The following is a 19268-nucleotide window of genomic DNA, read 5'->3' on the forward strand; positions in this document are numbered from 1 at the left end:
TAAACCGGTGTAGTAACAGTCAAATTCTGGATATGTTTTGAAGTTTAAGGCCTTAGAATTCACAGATGGATTGGAACCATCTACCAGTGAAAGTGGGGGAGTGAGGAGGAGATGGCTCCAGAGTTTCTGGCCTGAGCAGCTAATAGAGTTACATTGCACTGAAATGAGATTGTGGCCGTGCATATTTAAGGAGAAAGATCATGGAATGTTAGTTTTCTATTACATATCCAACAATACATGTTGAGTAAGCAATGTTAGATACAGGTCTGGAGTTCAGGGAGAAATCCAGGCTGGACAGAGGAGAGCTGCCTATGTGGTCCAGACCTTTACTTAAGATATGTGAATCTAAACAATTAGACTGTTGAATATGTCTGATCAGTAGGAACAGTCTCATTTACTATGTAGTTTAATAGCTTATGTTACCAATCTTTCTAGGGTATATTTTTTAGTAAAATGTCACAAAGTAACACTTGCCAATTGAAGGTATTATTTAAATGAAATATAATTTTAATCTTATCTGATTTGTAAAGTCAAGTATTATTTAACACAAAATAAAAATATAGCTTAAAGTCTTAGAAACGTTTTGCTATAAGGCCTAACTTTTGTCATGGATTCTGCCTTAAATATAGAAATTTCTGACACAGTGTCTAACATTTACCTGAGATTTGAATTAGTTATTTATGTTCTATTCTGGCTTTTTTCATTCTATACTCTCATCTCCTAAAATCCTTAATAAAAGCTATTTTTTTCTTCTTTTAGCAGTCATATTCCGTGTGTAGGTAGTGTTTTAATATTCCTTTCTTTTTAAATATCATAATAATACATAATATAAAATTCTAAATCTCCTTTATATATATTATATACATCATATATATATATATATATATATATATATATTTACACACACACACACACACATGCCTGCTTTAAAAATATTTTTAGTAGTGTTTATGGTTAAATTTTAATATAAAAATAAAGATATCCTATGTAAAATTAAAAAATAAAGAAAAAACATTAATCATATATGGTATGTTACTTTAAATTCGAATTACTCATAGTAGCTATAAATGTAGTTAAAATATATTGTATATAAAGTAGTAATACATTGAAATAATTTCACTGTCTTTTTGCTATAGAGGATTACATAGGTTATCTTTATTTTTATATTAAAATTTAACCATAAACACTACCAAAAATGTGTTTAAAACAGGCATATATATATATATATATATGTATAATATATATATATATATTATACATATATATATATATAGTATATGATGTATATAATATATATAAAGGAGATTTAGAATTTTATATTAAAATTATTCTGTTATCAAGTGACTTAATTAAAGTTGCATTTTAATTAAGTCAGCATAGTTATTCTTTACCCAAAATGGGTATCTCCTTATGCTAGTGTCCATGAATCTTTATAATGTAGACAGAGAGGAACCATATATAAAAAGCCACCTCAAATCTTGTGAGCAATGTAAATCAATGAATTAGCATTTATAGTATTGATACTAATTGTTCAGAGATGAGTAGAGATTGGTCAGTGTAAGTTTCATCAAAGAGGTTAGTTTTGAACCAGGATTTAAATCTGTGTGAGGGAAACTGAACAAAAGAAATCAAACTTCAAATTAACTACTTTTAATTGGTCATGTGTGGGCATATACATGTATGTGAGTATTTTTAATTTTATGTATGAATCCTCACCCTAACCAAAAGGCTACAAGGTGAGTGAGTTCTCAAGGACAATGGTCTGGGTGTGTATGTATAGAAGTGAAAGGAAAGGATGAAGTTTATTAGATAGAACCTGTGTTTTCTCATATTTGGTGATAAAATGGGGATAGTTCCCAGGTTTTTATAATGGTCAAATGGGATAATGTTGTGATAGGTACTCTGGAAGTAATACTGAAATGTTTGATAGTATTACCATAATCTACACTTTATAATAAGAAAAAGAGATGACGTTTATTGTAGAGTCCACATAAATACTTTTAAAAATAAAAAGTGTTCTATATAAGGCTTCCTGTATCCTCAGTATATCTCAGTTTTCAATTATTGTCTATTTCACATATTACAAAATGCAGGTTCCTTTTGAAATAGAATTATGTGTAGTTTTATTTCTTACCCTCTTTTATTCTTTGCTCATATTCTAATTTTAATACTAAGTTAATTACTATTTTCTACTGTTTGCTTTTTTTTTATCTGAAATTATTTTTACATAATTTGATTTGTTGAAGACACTTGTCAGATGTGCAGTATCCAGTTACTAATTTTTCTCTCGATGTTGCTGCTCGTCTCCTCAGATGAGTGCTTCATTCAAACCCTCAAGTTTTCTGGTACACACTTGAAAGATGTAGGGAAAGGAAGGAAATCATCTATCAAAATTCCCTATTTATTCAGTAACCCAAATTGATGTTTGTGAATAAAATTTTGGTTTCTAAACCAGTATCTTGGTGGTAGATGAGTATATAACAATTACAATTATGTAATGCAAAAATATTTTTCCATCAAAACCATGACAATTTTTTAAAGCTTTTATAAAATGAAGGTATGTGGTACATTTGATGAGACTAAATGATTATCACTTCATTGCCTTCTGGAGAAAATGTCACTGTAAGCAGGTTTTTTTTATGTTGTATGTAAATGAGGATTTTTCTTTAATTTGAGATGTATGAAAATAATAACATTTTCTAATTCCTCTTTGGTAGAGCTGGAGTGGACCAGAGAAATTGCTTGCTTTAGATGAACTCATTGATAGTTGTGAACCAACCCAAGTAAAACATATGATGCAAGTGATAGAACCCCAGTTTCAACGAGACTTCATCTCGTTGCTCCCTAAAGAGGTAAGGGTGATCGCTTATATTCTTCCTTTTGTGCTATTTGAGAATGTAACAGTGACCACCTTTAAACATTATCATCCTTTGGTATCCAGTATTGACAGTTTAACACTGTTAATTAGCACTAAAGAGGGCTGTAAATGAGAACCTGTCATGAATTAATAATATAATTTTCATATTAATGTATACTTATGGACTGAATGACTTCTTTCTACCATTGGAGTAAGTCATTTATGGGAATAAGCTATTGAATTTCATTAATTTGATTGTTTCTTTACCAAGATTTTTTCTCAGGTTATTTGAAACCCAATTTTTAGTTTTCTTGGTATGTTCATTATAGTAGTAGATTTTTTAAAAATACCGATTTTTAAAACAACAATTTTTTTTTGGTTGTTTGTTTATCCTAAGTCCCTTTGAAAGTGATAGTTTTATGATGCTATTGAATTGTGATTTTCTGTTACTTACATTGTGTAATTATATTGAAATATATGGAATTTCACATGTATGTCTTTTTCTACTAATCATCCCACTTTTCTCCCCCCCCCCTCTCTCTCTCTCTCTCTCTCGCTCTCGCTCTCGCTCTCTCTCTCTCTCTCTCTCTCACACACACACACACACACACACACACAATTATAGATTCCCATGCCAGTTGCATTCTTAGAGCATTTCTTTTGGAATTAAAAAAAATTTTTTTTAGAGAGATAGGAAGGGAGCAGGAAGAGAGAAACACTGATGAGAGAGAAGGGAGAAACATTCATTGATTGCCTCCTGCATGTCCCCTACTGGGAATCAAGCCCACAACATGGGCATGTGCTCTGACTGGGAATCAAACCTGTGACCTCTTGATTCATGGGTCAACACTCAACCACTGAGACAGATCAGCTGGGCTCTTTTGGAATTTTGTATGCCCATCAGTTTTTGACTTTATGTAAGCTGACACTATTTTTTAATCATAGATTGATTATGATCATATGGGCATCCTTGACTGTATAGATGAGGCATAGTTTAATTGTAGTTTTTATTGATGTTATAGGCTACATAGTTTCATTTTTGTCAGCAAAGAGAAATAGTATACCATTAAGTAATCAATGTCATCATATTTTCACAAAGTATGTGTGTGCCACTGACATGTCAATTAAGAAAGCTAATATACCGTTGCAAATGAACCTTAAACTTTAAGTTTGAAGAAGCAGTCTGGTTTTTTGAGTGTTTTTTTTTTCTTCAGATAACCATTCTGAAAATATCTCAAAGGCATTTAAGATAGTCTCAATAATAATTTCATATTATATATGAATGAAATAATTTCATTGTATTTAATGTACGGAGCTAAGCATAATTTTAAGAAAAAGCAAAGTAGGAAAAACACCTCATTCCTGAAATGTTCTTTGGAGTTATTTTTTTTTTAAATGACATTCTCCCAGAAAAAAAAACTTTTATTCTTGCTGGTTCATTCTAAAACAGAATCCTTTGAATAGATTTGGCTTATGAAAGTGATATAAGCTCGTTTTGCCTCTAGAAGGATGTTAATAATAGGAAACGCTTTTTTATAAGTATTTGACTGAAAGTGAATTTATTCACCTTTGATATACACGTCATAGTTCCCTTGATTTTTATTTTATTTTAGAAGGTAGTACTTTTTGTTGAAAGATAGACTTTCTCTTGGTCTAGTTTGTCCCCTTATCTCTGAGAATGGTGAGTTTTTGTTTTATTTGTATTTCTACTTTTTAACACACAAAACTGTGATTTTAAATAAGAATAAAAACGTATTTTTAAGAGTCTAAGAATTAAGCACAAATAAAACTTTTTTTGGATTAAGTGTTCTTTTCAAGATTGCCTGAGGAAAAAGAAGTGAGGCTAGGTTGGAGAATAAGAGTAAGCCCAGAATAGCATCTATATTTCCCCCTCTTTTTTCCCAACAACTAGAAAAAAATTTTCTATTTTGAAAAATGCTTTATATGTGGAGAAATCCTATATAATAAAAGCATAATATACAAATTGTCCCCTCCACCAGGAGTTCAACCAGGGGGTGGGCTGGCCAGCCAACCGCCCGTGGCCCCTCCGCCCTGATGGGGGTGGGCCAGCCAGACCCTACCTGTGCACGAATTGGTGCACTGGGCCTCTAGTAATGGTATATGTCCTTAAGGAAATGAATATTATTTTATCAGAGACTAAGTACTATCATTATTTAAAACATTCCCTTCATGTCAGGAAATGAACATATAATTTCTTATAATTTATTTAAACAGATCTCAAAGTTCTTTATCAACATTTGCTTATTAATCTCAAAAACCTTGCCAAAAACCCCACTAGTCTCACTTGAGAGGCTTATGATAAACAGCATTATCCTTATTTTATAAATAAATACTAAAAAAAGTATGGTGATATAGTAGATGATTTAGAACAAACCTAAATTCTTAACATAGGATCAGCCACTATTTTCTTTATTCTTTCACTAATTTAATCCACTGAAATATAGCAATTCTGGAAAGGTATTAGCTACCTTTAAGTATAATATGGTGATCTTTTATATAGTTTATAGAGAAAAACAAAAAAAGCAACTCTCATTGAAATTAAAAATTTGAGCAAAGAGAAGGTAATTACCTGAAACAGACTGTCAATTTAATAGCATCTATCTGGTGGAAGTGGTCCTTAGGAAGAATAACTAATCTAGATTTTACCTTTAAGACAAACAGAAAGAAAACTGCATTAGCTAGACCATGCCCATTCTCTGTCCCCTATAAGGAACCTCACATGACAAATCTTTGCTTGCTTTGAGGAACTGGTATACTTCCCCATAACCCACACTAAGAATTGTGTAAGTAATTGCTGTTCTCTTTTTGCTTGACAATTTAATTTAAAGACCATATAAAATATTGTTGCCAGCATATTTGTGTTCTACTTTTTCCCTAACTTAAAAACCTTCTTTTCTAATTTATATTTTTTCTGCTTCTGACTTTTTCATGCATATTTTCCCATTTTGCTGTGTGCATTTTCTGTAATACCTAGATGTTTTCATGGAACTGGCTAGATGTAAATAGAAAAACATTTACTACATTGAAATTCATGGTTGAGTTCCTTTGCTATTTTAAAGTGTGCCCCTTACCTATGGAGTTAGCACTTCAACTTTCTTTAGTACATGAATGTTTCTTTACATTTATCTGTAATGCATGCACACATAGGCCTAGATGACCTCTTAGTCACTAGTATCGAAGGAACTTTTACCCATTGACTTTAGGATATACCAGCGATTTTCAACCTTTTTCATCTCATGGCACACAAACTACTTACTAAAATTTTGCAGCACACCAAAAAAATAGGTATTTTTTGCTGACTGATCTGACCAAAAAATAGGCATAATTTTGATTCATTCAAACCAGATCGCTATTGTTGTATTAGCTGTTATCATTTTTTATTTGACAATGTAAGGGAAAAGAGGTCAGTGCCCCTAACTAGTCAGGTATTGCATGTTTTAAAAATTCTTGTGGCACACCAGGTGCCTGCCTTAGCACACCCATTGAAAATCTCTGGGATATACCTTTGAAATCTGAGCTACTCTGGATTTGTTTCCTAGCCTTTAAAATGGGATATTTTATTAAGTTATCTGATTTCTACTCAGCTAAAAAACTAAAGCAAGGAATAGACCTTTTTTCATATGACCATTCTAAAAATCTCGTGTATCTTTTACACAAATATAATTTTGTTCCTAATAATTTCTGTGTTAAATATCAGTAATACATGGAAAATTAATAATGTGGTGTATCACATTACTGTTATGCTGACTCTAAGCAAAGTTGCCTAGGCTTTGATTGATAATTTCAAAATTAAGTGTCTTATGAAGTATTCATTAAAAAACTACGTTGTTGAGCTGTACATACATTGTTGAATATAGTTATGCCTTATTATTTTAAATGATTCCGTTTCTGTTTATGGTACTGGAATATCTTTTCTGATAGACCAAAAATAATTATTCCACAAAGTTTTCTACTGTCATTAGTCAATATTAGTAGTAAATTGAATACTGACTAGTTGAAGTATTCTCTATATAGAATGTACTCAGTAAATTTGTGATTAATGGTTGAACTCCATACATACAAATTCATTGGGAAAGCTTAATTTATATCATGTAATTTTTATCTAGCATTAAAAAATAATTCAAATTGTACTTTTACTCCCTTATGTGGCCTTTGGCCCTTTAAATGATAGTTTCTTTTAATCCTTGTAATTTAATTTATATGAAAACTAAATTTTATTGCTCTGTTTATTTTTTTATTGCTCTGTTTAGATCATTTTTGTCCTACTATCATAATTTAGTTTCTGTGTGATTTGTGCAGCTAATTGAATAAGCATACTCAGAAGCTTTCATTCCCCCCCCCCCCTTTTTTTTCTTTTTTTCCCATTTCCTTTATTTATTTTAAATGACTTTACACAATGAAAAAGAAATTGATGATTTGCAAGTATTGGAAATAAAATTTTTAAATCAATAAAGAGCTGGCCCACCAAGAAAGTCCCCTTAAGCAATGTCAAGTAATTAGCACACAATTACTTTTGTATTGTCTATGGAGAAGTTTGGTAATAGTCCCCTTTTGTCACTTATAGTAAAGGGTGGAAATGTGTGAAAAGTTCATCATTGTGCTAATAAACACTTTGATGTGATAAAGAACTATTAATTATATCTATCAGAAGTGATCTCAAACCATATCATGCAGAATATAAAGAAATCTTATTTCTTACCTTATATCCTGTCTTGGATGAATTTACATTGTACTGGGGAGATAGAGAAGACAACATTTAAATAACTAATAAAATAGGTAGGTGGTAGATAAAATTGAGTTGAGAGACTCAGCAAAGGCAAGAGCAGAGGCTGGAGGTTTAATAATTATTCCTTGAAGAGGTGAGGAGTTAATGGAGTGAAGCTCATAAATTAGAAATTTATGAAGTTAGAAATTAGAATGTAGAGTTGCATTACATTTATCTATAAGTGCTTTCCCCATAGAGAATAGATATTATTTTTATATATGTAAAAATATGGCTGTACTATGCTTTTTCTTTCCATAGCTGGCACTTTATGTGCTTTCATTCCTGGAACCCAAAGACCTGCTACAAGCGGCTCAGACATGTCGCTACTGGAGAATTTTGGCTGAAGACAACCTTCTGTGGAGAGAGAAATGCAAAGAAGAGGGTAAGGTTTCCATAGGGAAAATGTTCGAACTCTAAAAAAGCAAAGTGATTCTGAAAACAAATAGAAAAGCATAAGTTTTATGTGCAAGTAGAATAAAGTGGTGGGCAAATGGAAAAAGAGAACTTTTGGCAGCCTATCAGGGAATCAAAAATGAGTGTTCATCTGCATGCACCTACTTACATAAAATCCACAGGTTATTCCACACGTTCAAGTGAGTCAAATCTTGCAGCTAATCCCTTTAAAGAACACTATAACTCATAGCAAGTGTATGAAAAAATCAAGATGAAGATGACTTAAAGGAAATCCAAAGATATATTAGCAATTAAATACTCAAATATTCCATATTCTCTTCATTCCTCCACAATATTTTTTAGGCACCTCTTACGTTTAGTGTTTTTGAGGAACCACCATACTCTTTTCCATAGCAGCCACAAGCATTGCATTAAGGTTCCAATTTCTGCACTTCCTCACCAACATTTCATAGAATCATTTTGAGAAAGAAATGAAATTGTTGATATAAAAGAGCACCATACAAAAGATAAACTTTACATTATTTTGTTTTGTAAAACAGTGTTAGAAATTAGACAATGCCTGCATTTCGGTGGTTTTCAGCATAGGGGAGAATGAAGTACATTATAAAATGTGTAATATTTATTATTGGTGAAGGCAATGATACTCTTTAACTCTTTAAAACTAGGTATTGATGAACCATTGCACATCAAGAGAAGAAAAGTAATAAAACCAGGTTTCATACACAGTCCATGGAAAAGCGCATACATCAGGCAGCATAGAATTGATACTAACTGGAGGCGAGGAGAACTCAAATCTCCTAAGGTAACTGAACTCGCGCGCAGTGTAACAGAATCCATTAATCAGTGTTAGTACCTACTGTGTTTTATAACTTGACACCTATTTCCAGAAACAAAGAAAACAATGTATTTTAAAATAACTGTAAGCATAACTGACAATATCCTTCTATTGTGAATCTCTTTAGTCTGACAACTCATTGTTTTGAATAAAAGATGAGTTGATTGGTATTTGGTTCTTATGTAAATGAAAAATTTTCTGAATATCCTGTTGAATTTTGTGTCATATACATTTTACCTAAGAATTTGCTCCCTCTCTGACCATTTAGTCTGAATATGATTTTTGAGGAGTGCCCATGTTTTGGTTTGGTGGCTTTTGTGTGTTTTATTTTTTAAATTTAACTTCTGACTTTTTATCTTATAACATTTCAAGTATATAAAGAATAGCAAAAATGCTTAAAATTCTAAGCAATTTGGGGAGATACTGTTCTATTCCTATGCATACAGTATGATGGGCTTTTTTTTGTTTTAAGTTAAAAAGTTGATGATTATTCTTGTCTTCCTAGTTAATAGGTGCTTTTGTTTTTGTGTGTCAAAAGATACATAGTCTTTTGGTTTGAACAAATAAAATAGATGACTATAAAATACATTTGTGTTTGAACCATCTTTATGAGATCTTGACCCGGTAAAATTAAAACAGTTGCTGTCTCAAGTATAAATAATAGGATATGGAAACAATAAAATGTTTAATACTTGATTCATCAATGAGGGTTGATGATGCTTCAGATTTCATGTAAACTTTAATTCTAGAAATAGACTACAGATTACTGTTCCTATTTATGGCTTCATTTTTTCTTTTCACCAGTATTTTAAAAGACATAATTTGGTAACATTTCTAACTTGTACGTCTACCTCCTAGGTGCTGAAAGGACATGATGATCATGTGATTACATGCTTACAGTTTTGTGGTAACCGAATAGTTAGTGGTTCTGATGACAACACTTTAAAAGTTTGGTCAGCAGTCACTGGCAAAGTAAGTTTACTTCTCTCTGCACTTCACAAAGTCACTGTTTTGTGTATATCTTTGCAAAGATCAGCCAGTGAAAGGAAAACAAGAACTCATTTTTGTCTCTAGCTTATTTTAATAGCAAATATCAGAGCTTCTAATTTAGCTTCTCCCTTGGTGTGAAGATGATGTTTCTCGTGATAGGAATGTTGTTAGTGTCTTCTTATTTAAATAGTTTGTCTCTGTGATATACCTATTAAGATTTTAGAGATGTGCTTTATCGTTTTCTTGTCTTAATTTTTCCCACCTTTTTAACTGTCTAAATTATATCTTCTTCCTTTTTAATCTTTTTCAAAACTATAATTGAGGGATATTTGTTTTTCCTTGTTCAACTGCTTTGTTGATAACCTACTTACAATTTAGCAGTTATACATAAATCATGTTAATTTAGACTTATCTTAAACCCTGTGAGATGGAAGGTAAGCAGACCAGGTATTAAATAGGAGTTTGAAGAAAAAAGCAGTCCAAACAATCAATTTCCCTTGAACAATATTATATTTTAATGGTTCTCCAGTGAAGACTTATATTTATCTGTCCAGTGGAGAATATTTTTATGAACTGACCACCTAAAAATAATGGAAGAAAGTGTAGGGACAAAAATCTGTCTTTTAAAATGTTTTATCACATGTTGTTTCTTGGGCAAGAGTCTTCTAAATATTCAAAGTTAGATGTTAAAATTTTTTAAAGTAGCTTCATATTTCCATAGTTTAATGTTAGTTTTGGATTGACTTCAGGGCTTTAATGTCTGTCTTTACTTGTCTAGAAGTACCTTACCTGGCTCTTAACTACTGCCTTGTGGCAGATTGAGATGGAATGTGGTATGTAGCCACACCCAACATCATTGGCATTCTTTCATTGAATCCACTCCCATGAACGAAACCAAATTGCAATTTTAGTATTATTTCATCAAAGAGGCCAGGCTAGAGCTTTTATGCTCTAATGATAATTGTTTACTTTCTATGTACTTGTTCCTCAGTTGTGTGTATGTGTATAATATGTAGTGCTACTGAATAAAAAAAAAAGCAATAAATAGCAATGGGGTCATGTTATACTGATGTGAGAAATTATTTTCTGATATGCCAAATAATCCAATTGAGTTAATATAACTTTACTCCAAATTTTAATGAGCTACTGAAATGTTATTTAAATCATTTTTCTTTCTACCCAAAAGTAATCATCTTAAGTGTTTTTCCAGTGTCTGAGGACATTAGTGGGACACACGGGTGGAGTGTGGTCATCACAGATGAGAGACAATATCATCATTAGTGGATCCACAGATCGGACTCTCAAAGTGTGGAATGCCGAGACTGGAGAATGTATACACACCTTATATGGGCATACTTCCACTGTCCGTTGTATGCACCTCCATGAAAAAAGGTGAGGGAAACGCCCATTGTGGTTGGGAATTCCTCTTCTGTCACTTGTGAATTTGGAGCCTTTTGTGTAGAGTTCAAGTTATATAATACTTAAACTGTGTCTAATAAAGAGATAGCAATAATGTGCTCTTAAATTAGACTTCAATGATTAGATTTCGGATGTTTCTGTACTAAGAAAGCAGTAGTGTATTGGCTTACAATCGGAGGGTTATCTTTACATTTCCTTTTTCATTTATTAGTGTTGTTGGCTTCCTCCTTGAAATTCTCTACTCTTGAATAACATCTGTATTTCTCTATATCTTTGATGACTCATCATCTTTAAAAAATCATTGTTTCTTTTTCTTTTTTCTCTTATATTTCTGCTAGTGGGACAGATTCAGCTATTCAAGTTTCAAGACTCCAAGTCTTTTTAATTATGTACCTACCCTACCCTCACTCCATCATATTCCCTATATCTAGGCACAAGCTGAGGCCTGCGGTTTTTAATTTATTCTCTCATTACCTATCACCTGAACTATTGACACAGTTTTCAGACCTGGTCCTCTGTTGTCTACCAAATCAAGGACATAATCCTCAGTTCAATTTTCAAAATTGTTTCATCAAATCAGACTGCTTCCTTTTTTTCCCTCAGTGCCTTTGCTGTTTGTTTATCTCCTCCTACAAAGCCCTCCTATTTAAAGTCCTTTCTGTCTTCTGTTGGCATGTCTTCATGGTAACCGCCTACCCCCCCCCCCGCCCCCCCCCCCCCCCATTAAACAAATGTGATTTCTGCTCCATTTGTCAGAACAGGTCTTTATGAAGGGTCCTTTTAGTGACTCTATTCCAGTCTTTACCTTTAACTCTGCCCATAACATCTTCTTTATTAAGAAGCATAGCACTGAGCACATTTCACACTAGATTGGTAATATGTGAAGAAAAAGTATCTTTTCCATTGTAATTTGAGTCTACTTTGAACAGTGTACTCGACAATTAAAATTTGGAGAATTGTTATGAAGACACCTTGCCTTTCAGTTTCTATTAGTTCTGACTTAAATCTCTCAATGATTCCACTTTCTACTCTTCCAAATGTGGAAACTATGGCCTTTCTTTTTCTCTTAGGAATGATATAAAGATGCCTTGTGTTTTCAGTTCTCCTTTGTAATCCAGAGATGGTTGCAGTATTTGTATCACTCTGGTCTTCAGAAGAGTGTAACTTCAATAATGTTGGGCCAAATTTTGAAGGAATTTATGTTGCCTCAACATATGTGTCTTCTAAAATCTGTATATTATAATGCCCTATATAGCTGTTGAATACTTATAAGCATATGCAGCCTTTGAGGACATGTCTAAAACTGGTTCATTTTACCAGTATGTAGGGTGTAAAGCACATACCTTTTAAAATACAATACAGTAGTTTTCAGACTGTCCCACAGAACCTCAAGGAGCTGCTCGATCTCTCACAGGTGGGGAACCAAACCAGCCAAGTCTAGGCTCCTCAACTTCCCATCCCAATCAGAGTAACTCAACTTTCGTATGTTTATATATCAGGGTTTTTACATAGGAGTTTTTTAAAAATACTTAACAAAAGAAAGAAAAGGTTTAATAATCACTGACTTTATATATAATGCTTTTTCATATTATTAAAAATTGTAATACTTTTTTTTTCTGTTTTCCTTCCTACAGAGTTGTTAGCGGTTCTCGAGATGCCACTCTTAGGGTTTGGGATATTGAGACAGGCCAGTGTTTACATGTATTGATGGGTCACGTAGCAGCGGTTCGCTGTGTTCAATATGATGGCAGGAGGGTTGTTAGTGGAGCATATGATTTTATGGTGAAGGTGTGGGATCCAGAGACTGAGACCTGTCTACACACGTTGCAGGGGCATACTAATAGAGTCTATTCATTACAGGTAAGAGATCTTATCTCTCCTACCCCTTAGATGCTCTACTGGTGAATCACAAGATAGTTTTACTCAGATAACCACTGTCAAATTGTTGATCAAATGCAATCCAAAAAAGACTGATCAGATTACCTGTTGTTTACATATACTCTAAAATTAGCATGAAGAAAACATAAATCTTGAAATTATATGATTTGTTTTAGTTTTTCGTGATCTATTTCCCCTCCAAAATATAAATATTTGTCTTGGAACCTGGGATTTTGGAGCCCTAAGCTTTTTGCTATATTAATTAATGGGTAGATAGTCTCATAGGAGAATAACCCAGATTTTAATAAACTCCTTAGCAGAGGATTAATTTGGCCAAAAGCTGCCCCTTTTCCTTGATAGCTGAAGGTTGATGGACCATGTAATTGTGATTCCATCCCCATTCAGAGGAAAAGTGGAGACTTCCTGCATAAACTCTATTCTCGCGGGGCTGATTCTCAGTCATAAAGAAATAAATATGACTAGTTTTTTTGTGTACATTTGAACCTGGTGTCCTTGAATAGATTGCCATATTTTGAGATAAATAAATTAATAGCAAGTTTAGAAAATGGGTCTTATTTTCTGAAAGACAGCATTTCCATTCAAAAATATTTCCAATTATTTATATAGTTCATTTAACAGTTATTGCCCATTAGTGATCAGCAAATTAGTACATAGTCCCAGTGCTGACAGACCTGTTTTTGGGGTATTTGTTTCTTAATTGATAGAATACTGACCATGCCACAAGATATCAACATATAATAAAGATGTTTGTTAGCTTAGAAAAGGTTATTAATTTGGAGGAGGGGGAATTGGCTCAACTGTTTTTATGTTTTGTGATATACTCAGAACCTTAATGAATATAATAGTCTTATTTAAATAAACGATTAGGTTTAGAAAAAAGGTAGGAACATTGTTGTAGATCTGGGAATTAGTAGATACTTAGTGACTTTGGGTATAAATGGGAAGCAGGAAAAGTGCTGTGTAGCTTACTTTCATTATAAACGTGCCACCTCTTCTAATTCCAAATTTAACTATCTATTGGCACATTTTCTAATTAGCATTTAGGTTATTGTAAATGAAATTTTTATTTTACATACAATTTTTAGTGGAACTATCTTTCAAACATCATGAAACTTATCTCTAGCCCTTTTCATGCCATAGGTGTTGATAGGCACACCCTTTATCACAAGCTGTATCAGTACTTTCAACTTCCTATAGGGAAATAAAACTTGAATGGTAGTCCTTGTTAAATTGTCCATAGTATGTGGCTACTGTATGTAGCCAGATGATCTGGAAGTAATATGTTCATTTTAGGTGTTGTGTTTTCTTTTTAATTGTTTCTGTATCTTTCGGATGGAAGCTTCTGAGAAGGTGCACCGTAGAGTTGCTTGATTACATGCAGTTTATCCTAGTACCTCATTTGTTCTTGGCATTACTTGTTCTCTTTGCCCTAATCCCCTCCCCCGTTAAGATTAAGGTCAATAAGTAATATCAAGAATATCCACACATCTAGTCTAATACACTGTGTTTGTTGTAGTTTGATGGCATCCATGTGGTGAGTGGATCTCTTGACACATCAATCCGAGTGTGGGATGTGGAGACAGGGAATTGCATCCACACGTTAACAGGACACCAGTCGTTAACAAGTGGAATGGAGCTCAAAGACAACATTCTTGTCTCTGGGAATGCAGACTCTACAGTTAAAATCTGGGATATCAAAACGGGACAGTGTTTACAAACATTGCAGGGTAAGTATTGGCTACCCCCTTTTAGCTGTGTTTGTTAAAAATTAGGTTGTTGGTCAAAAGAGAAATATGGAGCTTTCGTGTCACAAAAAGAGTTAACCTCATACAAAATGAAAATGCTTATTTTGGATAAGCTTATGAGCATTTCCACTCTTGACTTGACAAAACAAGGCTACCTTGAGAAAGTGTGTTAAATTGTGTGTTTAATATAAGATGTAAATTGTGGTTTTGATATAAAATTATTTAACCACCTCTTGCATGTACAGTCAACTCTACCCAACCTTGGCGGTATCACAGAAGCAGCATGTTCATTTTATTATTTGAGTGATCATTTCCTTTTGAACTTGTTGTCCAATTTTAAATTAAAGAACTGTCTTGCTGGGGGTGGGAGCTCTCTAATCTGAGAGAAAGTTGCTTTGGTCTCAATTTACACCCTTAACCATCTGCTTAATCAGAATGGGAAGGAATAATAGTGCCCACTCAACTAGAGAAAGAAAAATGTGAAAGCCACCGTTATTAAATGAGGCTCAACAGTGTAATCTTACATCATGATTAACTTCTTCATATTGGTCACAGCCCTTAGAATGTGTTTGTTTGTTTGTTTTCAGTGAGGCCATCTGTGGGCCGGCCATATTGCAGCTTTTTACTCATTGGTTTTGTCTCTTTCTCAGAGTTTTGGAATAGTGTCCATTCAACCTTTGCCCTTGACTGGCCAGTTCAGAGCAGTAGGGCAGTAGATCTCTTATGCTCGTATCCCTCACAGAGTCCATGATGCTGGGCTATGTCTGCCATCACTAAGAAGAGTTCTCATTTCTGCAGCCAGAAAGCAAATTTGTGCTGGTAGCTAACCAAGCTTCTTGGAAGACAGAACTCTTGAAAGTTAATGTTTCAGTTACAAACACCTACCAGATTTTCTTACATCCCTGCTGATCCTAAAATACTCAGAGCACGGTTTCTAAATATGCAGCATTTCAAATATTCTTTGTATTGTATGTTCTAATGTAGAAGCCTACAAAATTACAAGGTAACTAACTCGTAGCCGTGAGTTCTAACCAGTAATTAAGTCCCTTTGGTTTTGCCTAGGTCCCAACAAGCATCAGAGTGCTGTGACCTGTTTACAGTTCAACAAGAACTTTGTAATTACCAGCTCAGACGATGGGACTGTAAAACTGTGGGACTTGAAAACGGGTGAATTTATTCGAAACCTAGTCACATTGGAGAGTGGGGGGAGTGGGGGAGTTGTGTGGCGGATCAGAGCCTCGAACACAAAGCTGGTGTGTGCTGTTGGGAGTCGGAATGGAACTGAAGAAACTAAGCTGCTGGTGCTGGACTTTGATGTGGACATGAAGTGAAGAGCAAGAAAAGATGAATTTGTCCAAATGTGTAGACGATATACTCCCTGCCCTTCCCCCCTGCAAAAAGAAAAAAAAAAGAAAAAGGAAAAAAAAAAGAAAAGAAAAAGAAAAAAAATCCCTGTTCTCAGTGGTGCAGGATGTTGGCTTGGGGCAACAGAATGAAAAGACCTACAGACTAAGAAGGAAAAGAGGAAGAGATGACAAACCGTAACTGACAAGAGAGGCGTCCGCTGTCTCATCACTTACAAAGGCTTCACTTTTGACTGAGGGCAGCTTTGCAAAACGAGACTTTCTAAATCAAACCAGGTGCAATTATTTTCTTTATTTTCTTCTCCAGTGGTCACCGGGCAGTGTTAATACCGAAACATCGTCACAGATTCTGCGCGTCTGTTCTCTTACCACTGAGACCTTAGAAAGGAGCTCTTAGAAAGGAGCTGCAATAACATCGGAATAAGTATGGTTGACTTTCTAATCAGAGAGCATCTGCAACAAAAGTCATTTTTCTGGAGTGGAAAAGCTAAAACAATATATATTACTGTGAATTGTTTTTGTACAGTTATCATGAAAAGCTTTTTTTTTTTTTTTTTTTTTGCCAACCATTGCCAATGTCAATCAATCACAGTATTAGCCTCTGTTAATCTATTCACTGTCGCTTCCACATACACTCTTCAGTGCATATGTTGCTCAAAGGTGGCAAGTTGTCCTGGGTTCTGTGAGTCCTGAGAGATGGATTTAATTCTTGATGCTGGTGCTAGAAGTAGGTCTTCAAATATGGGATTGTTGTCCCACCCCTGTACTGTACTCCCAGTGGCCAAACTTATTTATGCTGCTAAATGAAAGAAAGAAAAAAGCAAATTATTTTTTTTTATTTTTTTTCTGCTGTGACGTTTTAGTCCCAGACTGAATTCCAAATTTGCTCTAGTTTGGTTACAGAAAAAAAAAAAAAGACTTTTTTGCCACTGAAACTTGAACCATCTGTGCCTCTAAGAGGCTGAGAATGGGAGAGTTTCAGATAATAAAGAGTGAAGTTTGCCTGCAAGTAAAGAATTGAGAGTGTGTGCAAAGCTTATTTTCTTTTATCTGGGCAAAAATTAAAACACATTCCTTGGAACAGAGCTGTTGCTGCCTGTTCTGTGGAGAAACTTTTCTTTTTGAGGGCTGTGGTGAATGGATGAACGTACATAATAAAACTGACAAGATATTTTAAAAATATATAAAACACAAAAGTAAAATAAAGTTGCTGGTCAGTCTTAGTGTTTTACAGTATTTGGGGAAACAACTGTTACAGTTTTATTGCTCTGAGGAACTGACAAAGCAGAAACGATTCCGTTTTTGTAGTAAAGGCGTCACATGCAAACGAACGAGATGAATGAAAAAGTCACATGGTTTGCCTCATTCTCCAAGAGCCACAACTCAAGCTGAACTGTGAAAGTGGTTTAACACTGTATCCTAGGCGATCTTTTTTTTCCTCCTCCTGTTTATTTTTTTTGTTTGTTTTATTTATAGTCTGATTTAAAACAATCAGATTTCAAGTTGGTTAATTTTAGTTATGTAACAACCTGACATGATGGAGGAAAACAACCTTTAAAGGGATTGTGTCTATGGTTTGATTCACTTAGAAATTTTATTTTCTTATAACTTAAGTGCAATAAAATGTGTTTTTTCATGTTAGTATGCCTGTTTCTTCCCCTGGGGTCATAATACTTGATTATAAGTATTTAGGGTTTGTCTCTAATCATTAAAAGAGCAAAGTCTTGGTTTCTTTGCGTTCCCTAGTGTGACTTAGAAATCAGTGCTTCCCGGCCCATGTGATACTAAAGTAAGAGGATGTGCTGTGAGTGCAGGTTTTCTTCCTCTCCTTACACTCCAAAGGATGCTCCATTGGGTTCGTCTCCTTATTACCTTGGGATGTATAACTAAGGGGCAAAAATCACAAAACTTGTGACCGCTATAACTGAAATTTCATTTTAAGAATTTGACCACATCTTGCAAACGTGGTCACAGCATATTACAAGCACCAGGAACTTGCTATGCATGATCTGTGGGGCTCCCACCACCCTGCGAAGTAGGTACAGTAAGTCCTCACTTAACAACGTCCATAGGTTCTGCAACTTGAAACAAAATGACATACAAGGAAACCACTTTTACTGCAGGTTAATGGATATAAACAAGTTAAGTTCCTATGGCATCTGTCAACATTAAAACAAGACAGCCTTGAACAAAGTGACGTTATACGAGGACCTGCTGTACTATTGTCTTCATTGTAACGATGAGGGTGCAACTGCAGCTCAGACTGGTTAGGCGACTTGTTGGAAGTCAGTTAACTAGTGGACTTTAAGAAGAAACATCTAGAATTTTGACCAAAGCAAGGCTGTGGTACTTTCAGGCTCTTCTGCCACCATTTTATGTGGTACATCCTATCTAATAATCGACAAATATGCAAATTGACCATACCTCCGACACACCCACAAGCCACACCCACCATCCAATCAGAGCGAGTATGCAAATTAACCCAAACCAAGATGGCTACAGCCACAGAGAGCAAGGTTTCCTAGGTAACAGAGGAAGCCAAGCTTTTCGCCTGCCCTTGCCAGGCCTAAGCCTCCACTCAAGCTACAAAGTTTCAATTATAGAAGGTAAACAAATTCAAACAAATGGTGGCAGAATGGAGCTTGGGAGAGAAGGCCAGGGTTGCCGCCGGCAACAGGGAAAGCAAAGCTTTCCACACACCCTGGCCAGGCCCACCCGCTTAAGGCAACAAAGTTTCAATTATAACCCCAACACAAATGGCTGCCGGCCTCGGAGGGAGCCCCAGGCTTGGCTCCACTCCAGGCTACAAAGTTTCAATTGTAGAAGGAAAATAAATTCCAGATACCAGGGCCTCCACTTGGGTTACCAGGGGGCGTGGCCGGCCTGCAAACCACCACAGGCCCCTTGCTCAGGCCGCCACACACCCCAAGGGAACCCCCACCTGATCCGGGACGCCCTT

At 34.7% G+C, this 19268-nt stretch overlaps 1 protein-coding gene across 7 annotated transcripts in view; it reads left to right on the plus strand.

The window, feature by feature from the left end:
• Window positions 1-17977, plus strand: part of FBXW7 (F-box and WD repeat domain containing 7) — a 171996-nt gene extending 154019 nt beyond the window's left edge. For all 7 annotated transcript variants that reach the window (XM_079770885.1, XM_079770884.1, XM_079770886.1 and 4 more), the window contains 8 exons: window positions 2718-2852; window positions 7902-8025; window positions 8723-8859; window positions 9751-9864; window positions 11093-11274; window positions 12936-13161; window positions 14717-14927; window positions 16008-17977. In XM_079770885.1, the coding sequence (XP_079627011.1) occupies window positions 2718-2852; window positions 7902-8025; window positions 8723-8859; window positions 9751-9864; window positions 11093-11274; window positions 12936-13161; window positions 14717-14927; window positions 16008-16276 (1398 nt within the window). In that variant the 3' untranslated portion in view covers window positions 16277-17977. The remainder of the gene's footprint in view (window positions 1-2717; window positions 2853-7901; window positions 8026-8722; window positions 8860-9750; window positions 9865-11092; window positions 11275-12935; window positions 13162-14716; window positions 14928-16007) is intronic.
• Window positions 17978-19268: the final 1291 nt, after the last annotated feature.

Source organism: Cnephaeus nilssonii, assembly GCF_951640355.1.
Source record: "Cnephaeus nilssonii genome assembly, chromosome: 5".
NCBI lineage: Eukaryota > Metazoa > Chordata > Mammalia > Chiroptera > Vespertilionidae > Cnephaeus > Cnephaeus nilssonii.